At 43.6% G+C, this 13,300-nt stretch overlaps 1 protein-coding gene across 2 annotated transcripts in view; it reads left to right on the top strand.

Annotated features, from left to right (window-relative positions):
- The window catches only part of LOC117359654 (septin-7-like), a 202,241-nt gene that overhangs the window by 80,049 nt on the left and 108,892 nt on the right, over positions 1 to 13,300 (top strand). For both annotated transcript variants that reach the window (XM_033942850.1, XM_033942849.1), the window contains exon 5: positions 4,671 to 4,805. In XM_033942850.1, coding sequence (XP_033798741.1) covers positions 4,671 to 4,805 — 135 coding nt within the window. The remainder of the gene's footprint in view (positions 1 to 4,670; positions 4,806 to 13,300) is intronic.

Here is a 13,300-nt window from a genome sequence, read left to right as displayed (position 1 = left end):
ATATTTGAGTTTTTTTCAAAGAGGTCAAAGCAGATGACTATAAACTATGCAATGTCATCTCACTGACAACTATTGTTAATTGACAAATATAGTGTAAAATATTGACAGCAGATATAAATTCTCAAAACAGACACATTTCGATCACTAAATTGCAAATAAAATAATTTTTCCTACCTTTGTTGTCTGATGATTTCATGAGTATCAAGTTGCACTTCCTTCTGACTGTGCATCCAATACTTCTTTCTTTCTGCTTCCTGCATGCTTTCTCTCCTCCAGACTTCATACACTTCTCCAACCAACATCTCTCTGTCCACCATGAGTAAAACTTTTCCTCTCTCCTTCACTCCTATTGGCAATATATCTCCCTCTCTTTCACTGTCCATCTGTTTTTCTCTCATTCCCTCCCTTGCTGTAGTGAGTGGAGAAAGAGAGAGAGACCCAGGGTGCATCTCTCCTACCCCCTTTAAACTAAACTAAATCTTAAGTTTATATACCGCATCTTCTCCATGAATATAGAGCTCGGCACGGTTTACAAGAGCTTAATAAAGGAAAAGAATAACACATTGAGTTTGGTGAATTGAGTATAGGGGGGGAGGAGAGCGTTGCGTTTTTGTGAAAGACTAGTTTTCAGGTGCTTACGGAATAGTTGGAAGGAGACCTGATTCCGCAGTGGGGTAGTAAGGTTATTCCAAAGCCCTGTGATTCTGAAGAAGAGAGATTTTCCCAATTTTCCCGCAAAGAGGATACCTTTTAGTGAGGGGAAGGATAGTTTAAGTTTTTGGGTGGGCCTGGTGTTGTCGGAACTCGAGGAGTTCCAAGATAGAGGGATTAGAGGATGGAGGATGCCGTGTAGGATTTTAAAAGCTAGACAGGAACATTTAAAATGAACCCTGGCGATTATTGGGAGCCAGTGGAGTTTGGACAAAAGTGGGGAAACATGGTCAAATTTACATTTTGCGAAGATCAACTTGTTCTGAATTAATTGAAGTCTATGAAGACTCTTTTTGGTTAGACAGGTAGATGGAATTACAGTAATCTAGTTTGGAAAGGATGATGGATTGAACAAGGACGGCAAAATGTTGGCGGAAGCAGGATTTCACTTTCCTCAGCATGTGAAGGCTGAAAAAGCATGATTTTACCAGGGAGTTGAGGTGGTCATTTACTGTCACATCCAACATTTCTCCCTCTCTCATCCCCCGGATCATGTGCAGCATTTTTCACCACTGCCCACCAGCCCCATGCCCATTTCTCCTTCTCTCACCCCTCTCCAGCACCATGCCACATTTCTCCCTCCATTACTACGTCCAACATTACTCCCCATTGCACCCCTTCAATCTGTCCCTCTGTTCCCTCTCCACCACCATATCCAACATGTGTCCTTCTATTTCCCATGCATTTCTCACTCCTCTCTCTCTATGTCCAATTATCCTTTCTTCCTTTCCCTAGGTGCACCATATCTTTCCTACACTCACACACTCATGCCCAATAATTCTCCCTTTCTATTCCCTTCCTCCTATGTACCAAGTTAGTGCCCCCTTCCTCGCTCCCTTCTGTGTCCCATGTTCATGCCCCACTCCCTTCCTTCTGTGTCCCGAGTTTGTGCCACCCTCCCTGCCTTCCAGCCTTTGTCCCAAAATCATGCCCCTCCCATGTCCCAATGTGCTCCTTCCTCCCCCTTTGTCCCAGATCATGTCCCTTACTTGTTTTTCCAGGGCTGCAGTCGCTTCCTTCAGGACCGTCCAGCTGGGCTGCTCCTTCTGACTTCAGTGGCACTTATTGCAGGGACATGTGGGCAGCGGCTCACATGGTGCATGTGGCTGACCCACAAGCTTTCCCTCTAAAATCAGCGAGAAGGTTTCCGGGTCAGCCACGTGCAGCATAAAAGAGCCTTGAGGAGACCTGTAGAGCAGTTACATGGTCCACCCTCCATACTTTTTCCAAGTTTTACAGAGTGGACATGGCAGCACAAAGGGACATGACTTTGGGGCTTCGGTGCTCGCAGCAGGCTCATCTTTTCTGCCCTTGAGTGCTTTGGTACATCCCACTTGTCAAGATTACTGTACCCTTTGCACTAGAAGGAAAGATTAGGTTCTTACCTTGATAATCTTCTTTCTAGTAGAAGGATACATTAGTCCTGTTGCCCACTCTGTCAGATTTTAAGTTAGCCTGGTTTCTGCCTCGAAATATTTGAGTGTCTCCAGATGTTTGTCTGTGAACAACCAATAGGGAATGAAGATGCTTTTTTGGTCTTCTGTTAAACAATAAATACGAGTTATCCATTAATTCTGTAGTGAAATCTATGGGAGATGCTGTACTGTAGGAGCTGCATAAATGTTAATGCTGGTTGTGCTCAGGTAGGCGGTTTGTTTGGTTCCACCTTTTGTTTATGATATGTGTCCATTGGTTCAATTAATTGTTATTGTTGCAGAAAATACTTGACGGGGAGTTCTCCGTACCCTCCTTGTTATTTCTCTTTCTTAGGGATTATCCATTGCTTTGATATGAACTGATGCGGGTGAAGGGAAGAAACCCAGTTGTTAAGACTACTGTCCCTTCTACTAGAAAGATGATTATTGAGGTAAGAACCTAATCTTCCCCTATCCATACTAAGCCCCTGGGAGCACTTTCTCTGAATCAAGATGTTTGCCTGCCATGGAACCATGATAACAATTTGCTAAGAGAAGGCAGTTTTAGAAAGCCATTTTATCTGGGTGATTAACTATTTATGGCCTTGACATTTTTTAAGCTGTTTGTTCTGTTTTTTCTTGTAATGCAGTTACTTTTTAGTATTCAAATTTGGTGCTGGAGAAAAACTGGCACCTTGGTTTGTGATAATCTATTTAAAGACTGATTAACCACCCAGTGAGTGTTTATAGATTCACTAATATTTTAGCCCCTTACATTAACAAGTGCTAGAATAGATGTGTAAACTTAGGCATTTCTTTCTGTATGTCTTTCTTTCTCTTTTCCTGACCCCTTTCTTTCTGTCTCTTCTTTCTTTCTTTCTTTCTGTCTCTCTCCCTGGCCCCCTGTCTGTCTTTTCTTTCTTTCTGTCTCTCTCCCTGACCCCCTGTTTGTCTTTTCTTTCTTCCTGTCTCTCTCCCTGGCCCCCTGTCTGCCTTTCTTTCTTTCTGTCTCTCTCCCTGGCCCCCTGTCTGCCTTTCTTTCTTTCTTTCTGTCTCTCTCCCTGGCCCCCTGTCTGCCTTTCTTTCTTTCTTTCTGTCTCTCTCCCTGGCCCCCTGTCTGCCTTTCTTTCTTTCTTTCTGTCTCTCTCCCTGGCCCCCTGTCTGCCTTTCTTTCTTTCTGTCTCTCTCCCTGGCCCCCTGTCTGCCTTTCTTTCTTTCTGTCTCTCTCCCTGGCCCCCTGTCTGCCTTTCTTTCTGTCTCTGTCCTGGCCCCCTGTCTGTCTGTCTTTCTTTCTTTCTGTCTCTGTCCTTGCGCCCTGTCTGTCTGTCTTTCTTTCTTTCTGTCTCTGTCCTTGCGCCCTGTCTGTCTGTCTTTCTTTCTTTCTTTCTTTCTCTCTGTCCTTGTGCCCTGTCTGTCTGTCTTTCTTTCTTTCTGTCCCTGTCCTTGCGCCCTGTCTGTCTTTCTTTCTTTCTCTGTCCCTGCCCCCTGTCTGTCTTTCGTTTTCTCTCTCTCTCTCCCTGGCCCCCTGTCTGTCTTTCTTTTTCTCTCTCTCCCTGACCCCCTGTCTGTCTTTCTTTCTGTCTTTCCCCCCTGTCCAGCAGCACCCCTTCCCTGATCACCTCTGTCCAGCAGTAGCCCTTCTCCCTTCCTTTTACCTCCCCCCTGTCCAGCATCACCCATTCCCTGATCCCCCCTGTCCAGCAGTAGCCCTTCTTCCTTCCTTTACCTCTCCCTGTCCAGCAGCACCATTTCCCTGCTCTCCCTGTCCAACAGTAGCCCTTCTGCCTTCCTTTTACCTTCCCCCTGTCCAGCAGTAGCCCTTCTCCCTTACTTTTAGCTCCCCCTTGTCCTACAGCACCCCTTTCCTGCTCCCCCTGTCCAGCAGTAGCCCTTCTCCCTTCCTTTTACCTTCCCCCTGTCCAGCAGTAGCCCTTCTCCCTTACTTTTAGCTCCCCCTTGTCCAGTAGTACCGCTTCTCCCTTCCTTGCTCCCCCTGTCCAGCATCCGCTAGCCCAGGCATCCTCGGGGATTTTGCTAGGCCGGCCTGCCTCGCATTATCGAAGTGGTCCGACCTAGCAAATGCCCCGCGGCTGCTTAATGAAACAGCGGCTGCTGCCGCTGCTGGTCTGGGAGTGAAAAGAAGAGGTGTCTCGATAGCGTAGTCAGAAGGTAGAAAGTCAGCTGGCGTCTGAGATCGGGGCTGGAAATCAGCTGAGGCAGGCACTGCACATGCGCGACACGGAGTCATGGATCATGGACGCATGGAGTTTGAAGTGCGCATGTGCACTAAGGGTTTTATTACAGTGGATTCCTGGATACAAACAATAGTCTTAATGTTCCATAGCAGAAGCACTTCCTGTCATTCCACCTCTACCATTAACTTTCTTTACTCCCTTTGCAGATGAGCCAAGCCTTTGTTAGAGTATTAGAACTAATTACTGTACTTTCAAGAACATTTAACTGTTTAGTATTACTGTCCTCTGCTTTTAAGGCATTGTGACTGCTGAGAAGTGCAGCACAGGAATTTGACTTGTCTCTGTCTAGTTGGCAGCCTGTGATCAACCACATTGACAGCAAGTTTGAAGATTTCTTGAATGCAGAATCCCGAGTAAATCGTCGGCAAATCCCTGATACCAGGGTTCACTGCTGCTTGTACTTCATTGCCCCATCTGGACATAGGTGAGTGCCATTTACAGAGCTTGTATGTTTTCTTTCTTCAGTAAAGAGAACTCCTTTATATATAGTAGATTTAAATTGATGGTGAGTTTTTAAACGCAGCTTTGATTAAATGATCTTTCCCTATCTAAAGTTCAGTTTGGTTTATTCTTGTTTGGTATACTATCTTTTCAATATCTGAATCAAAGTACGGTAGTTCACAATCCTAAAGTCCAAACTCATTTGAAAAGAACTACAACAAATCAAATAAGGAAACAAGCAGAAATGTGATAGGCAGAGAGAGAAAGAGGAAGGGGGGAGCAGGGGCACTGTAATACCATCACCCCTCCTTTCTGGCTCAGGTAAGTTCACTAAAGGCTTATTGAAGAGGTAGGTCTTAAACAGGACCTTAAACTGAGAATGTGATGATTCAGACTGGAGGTATAGTGGAAGAGAGTTCGAGAGAGGGATCTGTGAAGAAAAAAGCCGAATGACATATAGATTTCAACCTGGAACAAACAAGCAGGAGAATAGTGAGTTTGATTGCATGTTAAAGATTGTAATGTCCAATAAGGCCGATATGGAAGAATAAAGTAGAAAGTAAAATGTGACATCAGTATAGATAGAGGACCTTATGAGTTAATGTGAAAATTTTATATTGGAAAGAAAAGGAAGCCAGTGAGGCTGTATAAGAAAAAGTGAGATGCAGTCAAAATAGCATACTCTCAATAAAATGTGAAGTTTCTTAAGAAGCATGTTGGGGAGCTCAGAATAAGAGCTGTTGCAATAGTCAAGTTTAGACATTATGAATGCATGAAATAGTGGCACAAGCATCTGTGTTCAAGTATGGGCAGAGGGAGCATAGAGTGTACAATGAGAGAAAACAAGAGCAGACATAAAAAGAAACTTGAGGTAAGTAGGAAAGCTGTGAATCCAAGTATATAGCTAAATACTGAGATTCTACAAGGGAAAGTGGAATATGGTGGAGGGTAGGAACAACAGAGGGAGAAAGTGGAGAGATCAGTAATCTAAAGCAGTGTTTCTAAACCTTTTCAAGCCAAATACCCCCTAAGCCTAACAAATACCAACCGAGTACCCCCACCCAAGCTCTGCCCCAGACCTGCCCAAACTCTGCCCCTGACTCCACCCCCATAATAATAGTACTAATTGTAATGCAATTTCTTCCATCCATTTTTCATATATACACAATATAATCTTATTAATACACTAGTCTTTAAGCCCGTTACATTAAGGGGTGCTAGAATTGATGTGTGTGTCTCTCTTTTTTCTCTCTCTCCTTGGCTGCTGTCTTTCTTTTTTTCTTTCTGTCTCTCTTTCCTCGGCTGTCCACCACCACCCCTTGCCTGCTCCCCCTGTCCAGCAGTAGCCCTTCTCCCTTCCTTTTACTTCCCCCATGTCCAGCAGTACCCCTTCCCTGCTCCCCCTGTCCAGCAGCATCCCTTCACTGCTCCCCCTGTCCAGCAGCAGCCCTTCTCCCTTTATTTTACCTCCCCCCTATCCAGCAGCACCTCTTCCCTGCTCCCCCTGTCCATCAGTACCTGTCCAGCAGCACCCCTTCACTGCTCCCCCTGTCCAGCAGCAGCCCTTCTCCCTTCGTTTTACCTCCCCCATGTCCAGTAGCAGCCCTTCTCCCTTCGTTTTACTTCCCCGTGTTCAGCAGCAGCCTTCTCCCTTCGTTTAACCTCCCTTCTGCCTGTCTCTCCGTGGCCCCCTTCTATTCCCCCCCTCTCAGAGTAAAGCATGATTGCTGTCTGCCCACCAGCACATCCCTCCCCCCAAAGCAGCCCTCTTTCCCTCTCCCCCTCCACTTCTTACCAGCTTGGGATACCTCGCAGCACCAGCATGACACCCTCCTGCCGTTGTAGAGATAAACTGCCACTCAATCCACTGCACGTACCGCAAGCTGGCCCAAGCCTGCGCACATGCCGCAAGCTGGCGCATGCACCGCATGCCATCCCACGCGCCTCAAATGGAATTTGGCACGGAGGCACACAAAGTCTTAATGAACCAGTGCAGAAACCCCAGCAGAATTCCAAAATGACACAAACTAATCACAAAAAAATAACACAAAAAAACATACCATTCTGTACCATTCAGTCCATCAGTGTGCATAGAATTTAAACGATAAATCCAACATTGCTCTTGTCTCAAGTTTCAAGTTTTATTAACATTTGATGAATCGCTTATACAAATTTTCTAAGCGATGTACAATTTAAAAGCCACTAGATGGTGGTCTCACATACAATTGGACAAATCAATCACAAAACAAACTACATGGATCAGTTTACATTTTAGCAATCGAAATAGAGACAAACATGAATGAAGAGGAAAGGAGGGAAAAGTTACAATTTCATTTTCTGTTGGAATTTACATAAAAGGGAAAATACAATGGGGAGGGAAGGGGATTAATGAGTTTGATAATCGTAACAAAATATAAAGGGTCCAAGAAATGCCGTATTACACATCAAAAGCGTCTTGAAACAAAAAAGTTTTAAAATTTTTTTTAAAAGATAAAAGATCTTTTCCATTTCTAATATAACTTGGCAAAGAATTCCATAATTTAGGGGCCATAACGGAAAATATATCATTTCTTCTTGTGCTGATGATTTTCAAGGAGGGAATTGTTAGTAGGTTTGAAGAAGATGATCGTAGAAAGCGTGGGGCATTGTATGGGATAATCATTCTTGACATAGTACTCTAGCCAGATCTCCTCCCCATGGCAATGAAACAGTATCTAAGACAAAATCTGAGATCTGTCACTTGAGATGACTCCTTCCAATGCTATGATAAAGGAGCCTCCATAACTTCCCTCTGGATTCTACTAAGATGTTCATGAATACGGCTCTGTACTGATCTCACAGTGCAGCCTACATAGATCTTCTGGCAGGGGCAAAAAAATCAAATATACCGCCGCTGTGGTGAGGCAGTCAGGTGCCTCGCAGTGTGTAAATACTGCTGTGATGAATGAAAGCTTGTGTGGTAACTGCATAGGCACAGACCGTGCACTGGCCACATGGTTTATGTCCAGCAGGAGACTTTGAAACTTGAGTGCGGGGTATATACTGAGATCTGGTCAAACATTTCTTCAAATTGCGCTGTTGGGCAAATGCAAACCTAGGAATTTACTTAAACACTCTGTGAGTCTCCATCACTTGCGAATGTTGTTTAATGATCTTTTTAATAGTGAACGCATGTGAAGAATAGGGTAAAACACACGTTAAACCAGAATCAAAACCAGCCTTAGAAGGTTGTAATAGACAATCATGGGGAGCAAAAAGTGCACGCTTATAAGCCCGTTTGACCACCTGTGTTGGATAACCCCTTTCCAAGAACCAATTTGTCATCTTTTGCCCATTCAATAAACTCAGTTTTATGTGCGCACAGGTGACGAAGTCTTAAAAATTGACCAATTGGAAGGTTGTTTCTCAGATGTTTGCCTTAGCACTCATGATTATGTGCTGTGGTTAAGAACCCGCAGTATCAGTGACTTCGTATCGCTATATGGCGCCCTGTTGAAGCATCTATGAGCACACAAAAAATTTAAAAAGTGTTTTTCAATGCTGCAACACTTACCAAGCCTGATAATATAAGATTGTTCAAACGGGTGAGGAATTTTGTTTTGGTTTACTACATCCATCTTTGGCATTAACTTTTAACATTCAATTTTTTTCCATTTTTCTGATTTTTTTTTTTCCTCAAAATCTGCTTTTCCATGTCTTCCCTTCCCATCTCTATCCTCTCCCAAGGTCTGGCATCTCTCTCTCTCTCCTTCCCTCCCCTTTTCTGTGGTCTGACATCTTTCTCCTTCCCTCCTTTCCCCTCCCCCACTGGGTCCCACATCGCTCTTTCCCTCCCTCCCTCCCCCCAGTGATCCGACATCTCTCCCTTTCCCCCTTCCCACAGAATGGTATCTCTTTCTTCTCTCTTTCCCTCTCCCTTCCCCTAACAGTGGTCTGACATCTCTTTCTCCCTCTTTCTAGGCCACTCTTCTCCAGATCTGACATTTCTCCCTTCCTTGAGTTATCTCTCTTCTCCCCCCCCCCCCCCCAGTTTAAGATTTCTTAACAACTCTCTCCATCCAGGTGCACATCTTTCGTTTTCTTCAGTTCCCCTTCTCTCCCCCACCATCCAAGTGCATTTCCTCCTCTTTTCTTCCCTTCCTCTCCACCCCATATGCAGCATATCCCCTCTCCTCCTCCACCCATATCCAGCATTTCTCCTCTCTTCCCTTCCACCAGGAGGGTTTAAGAGGAAGGCAGAGTAAAAGACTCAAATTTTCCCTGTCTTCTCAGCAGCCTGTAGTTGCAAGGAAAAAACACAATTTGAAGTGTCTGTATGCAAATGCTAGAAGCCTAAAAAATAAAATAGGAGAGTTAGAGTATATAGCACTGAATGATGAGATAGATATAATAGGCATCTCGGAGACCTGGTGGAAGGAGGACAATCAATGGGACACTGTGTTACCTGGGTACAAATTATATCACAAGGATAGAGTAGATCAAATTGGAGGGGGGGTTGTGCTATATGTTAAAAGAGAGAATTTAATCAAATAAAATAAACATTCTGCTTGACATAGATAGCAGTGTGGAATCCTTATGGATAGAAATTCCATGTGTGAAGGGAAGGAATATAAAGGTTGGGTTATACTACCGTCCCCTGGGACAAAAATGAGCAGACAGATGAAGAAATGTTTTCAGAGATTAGGAAAGCTGGAGAAATGGGCAACACTATAATAATGAGTGATTTCAATTACCAAATTAATAGAAAAGAATATGTCAAATCAACAAATAACAAAGGGGGTTCTATAGACAAGTTTACAAGTTTATTTAAATTTTGTTATCTCGCCTTTTTAATAATAATAACAACAGTTTATATACCGCAGTACTGTTAAGTTCTATGCAGTTTACAAGAGATTAATGAAGTACAAGTTGAGAGAACTTAAGGGATGGGAAAACAAGAGGGGAATAGGGCAAAAGAACCGTTATGGAGGGGAAAGAGAGGAACGGGTCAGCCTTTTCAAAGTTTCAAAGTGGTTAACAGGGTACTCGGGGGAAGCAGCCAAGAAAAAGATCTGGGGGTATTGGTGGATAACACAATGAAGCAGGCGGCACAATGTGCAGCGGCCTCAAAAAAAGCGAACAGAATGTTGGGCATTATCAAAAAAGGTATCACTACCAGAACAAAAGAAGTTATCCTGCCATTGTATCGAGCAATGGTGCGCCCACATCTGGAATACTGCGTCCAATACTGGTCGCCATACCTCAAGAAAGACATGGCAATACTCGAGAGGGTCCAGAGGAGGGCAACGAGGATGATAAAGGGTATGGAGAACCTTTCATATGCCGAACGGTTGGACAGGCTGGGGCTCTTTACCCTGGAGAAGCGGAGACTGAGAGGGGACATGATAGAAACTTATAAAATCATGAAAGGCATAGAGAAGGTGGAGAGGGAAAGATTCTTTAGACTAGCAGGGACAACAAAAACAAGAGGTCATTCAGAAAAACTGAGAGGAGACAGATTCATAACGAATGCAAGGAGGTTCTTCTTCACTCAGAGGGTGGTGGACACCTGGAACGCGCTTCCCGGAGAGGTGATAGGACAGAGTACAATTCTGGGGTTCAAAAAGGGACTGGATGATTTCCTGGAAGCAAAGGGAATAACAGGGTACAGATAGAGGTTTACCTTACAGGACATTGAGCTAATAGGGTATGGATATTTTAGGTTAGGTAGGGAACACTTTCAGGTCATGGACCTGGGGGGCCGCCGCGGGAGCGGACTGCTGGGCACGATGGACCCCTGGTCTGACCCGGCAGAGGCAACGCTTATGTTCTTATGTTCTTATAATACATAGTAACATAGTAGATGATGGCATATAAAGACCCGAATGGTCCATCCAGTCTGCCCAACCTGATTCAATTTAAATTTTTTTAAATTTTTTCTTCTTAGCTATTTCTGGGCAAGAATCCAAAGCTCTACCCAGTACTGTGCTTGGGTTCCAACTGCCGAAATCTCCATCAAAACCTACTCCAGCCCATCTACACCCTCCCAGCCATTGAAGCCCTCACCAGCCCATCCTCTCCCAAACGGCCATATACAGACACACAAACCATGCAAGTCTGCCCAGTACTGGCCTTAGTTCAATATTTCATATTATTTTCTGATTCTAGGTCCTCTGTGTTCATCCCATAGTTCTTTGAACTCAGTCACCATTTTCCTCTCCACCACCTCTCTCGGGAGCGCATTCCAGGCATCCACCACCCTCTCCGTAAAGTAGAATTTCCTAACATTGCTCTTGAATCTACTACCCCTCAACCTCAAATTATGTCCTCTGGTTTTACCATTTTCCTTTCTCTGGAAAATATTTTGTTCTATATTAATACCATTCAAGTATTTGAACGTCTGAATCATATCTCCCTTATCCTTCCTTTCCTCAAGGGTATACATATTCTGGGCTTTCAGTCTCTCCTTATACGTCTTCTGGTGCAAGCCTCCTATCAATTTTGTTGCCCTCCTCTGGACCGCTTCAAGTCTTCTTATGTCTTTCGCCAGATACGATCTACAAAACTGAACACAATACTCCCAAGTGGGGCCTCACCAATGACCTGTACAAGGGCATCAGCACCTTCTTCCTTCTACTAGCTACACCTCTCTTTATACAGTCCAGCATCCTTCTGGCAGCAGCCACCGCCTTGTCACACTGTTTTTTTGCCTTTAGATCTTCAGACACTATCACCCCAAGGTCCCTCTCCCCATCCGTGCATATCAGCTTCTCGCCTCCCAGCATATACGGTTCCTTCCGATTATTAATCCCCAAATGCATTACTCTGTATTTCTTTGCATTAAATTTTAGTTGCAAGGCATTAGACCATTCCTCTAACTTTTACAGATCCTTTTTCATATTTTCCACTCCCTCTTCGTTGTCTACTCTGTTACAAATCTTGGTATCATCTGCAAAAAGGCACACTTTTCCTTCTAACCCTTCAGCAATTTCACTCACAAACATATTGAACAGGATCGGCCTCAGCACCGAGCCCTGAGGGACTCCACTACTCATCTTTCCTTCCTCCGAGCGACTTCCATTAACCACCACCCTCTGGCGTCTGTCCGACAGCCAGTTTCTAACCTAGTTCACCACTTTGGATCCTAACTTCAGCCCTTCAAGTTTGTTCAACAGCCTTCTATGAGGAACCATATCAAAGGCTTTGCTGAAATCTAAGTAAATTACATCTAGCATATGTGCTCGATCCAGCTCTCCGGTCACCCAATCAAAAAATTCAATCAGGTTCGTTTGGCACGATTTACCTTTTATAAAGCCATGTTGCCTTTTGAGTAGGGTAAAGACAATTAAGACAAAATAACAAAATGACATCAAATATTAAAATAACATCAAAGTTTTAAAAAAACCAACAAAAAAACCCTAAACTTTAAAACAGATGAATATACTGGCACAAAAAGAAAGGGGAAGAACTACAATATTTTTGAAAGGAAAGAACAAAAATGGAAAAAACAAAAGGTATGGTGGACATTGACTGGTTAAATGTGACATGGGGGAGTGCTAGGGAGGTAGAATTCCTAGATGTCATAAATGACTGCTTCTTGGAGCAACTGGTTCGGGAACCGACAAGGGGGTGCTATTTTCGATTTGGTCCTTAGTGGAATGCAAGATATAGTACAGGAGTTAATTGTATTGGGTCCGCTAGGAAACAGTGATCATAATGTGATCAAATTTGAGCTGATACCAGGAGTAACTTCGCAAAAAAAATCCTACTGTAGGGGTGTTTAATTTTCAAAAGGGCGACTACGATAAAATGAGGAAAATGATTAAAAAGAAGCTAAAAGGATTAGTTGCAAAGATTAGGACTCTAAACCAGCCGTAGATGTTATTTAAAAATACCATTGTGGAAGCCCAGACCACATGTATTTCACATATCAGCAAAGGTGGAAAGAAGAGGAAATGAGAGCCGGCATGGTTAAAAGGTGAAGTGAAAGAGACTATTAGAGCAAATAAACATCCTTTAAATAATGGAAAAAGGATCCGAATGAGGAAAATAAGGAGAAACACAAGCACTGGCAAGTTAGATGCAAAGCATTGATAAAGACAGATAAGTAAAAATATGAAGAGAAAGTTGCAAAAGAGGCAAAACTCATAACAATTTTTTTTAGGTACATCAGAAGCAGAAACCATGTGAGGGAATCTGTGGAACCATTGGATGATTAAGGAGCAAAAGGGGCGCTCAGGGAGGATAAGGGCATAGCGGAAAGACTGAATGAATTATTTGCTTCGGTCTTTACGGAAGAAGATGTAAGAGATTGACCTGAACCCGAAATGGTTTTCAAGGGTGATGATGCAGAGGAACTGAAAGAAATCTCAGTGAATCTGGAAGTTGTATTAAGCCAAATCGACAAGTTAAAAAGTGATGAATTGCCAGGACCGGATGGCATACATCTCAGGGTACTAAAAGAACTCAAACATAAAACTGCTGACCTGCTGTTAGTAA

Source organism: Geotrypetes seraphini, chromosome 4 (assembly GCF_902459505.1).
Source record: "Geotrypetes seraphini chromosome 4, aGeoSer1.1, whole genome shotgun sequence".
NCBI classification, from domain to species: domain Eukaryota; kingdom Metazoa; phylum Chordata; class Amphibia; order Gymnophiona; family Dermophiidae; genus Geotrypetes; species Geotrypetes seraphini.
This window is presented reverse-complemented; position numbering and strand designations above follow the sequence as displayed.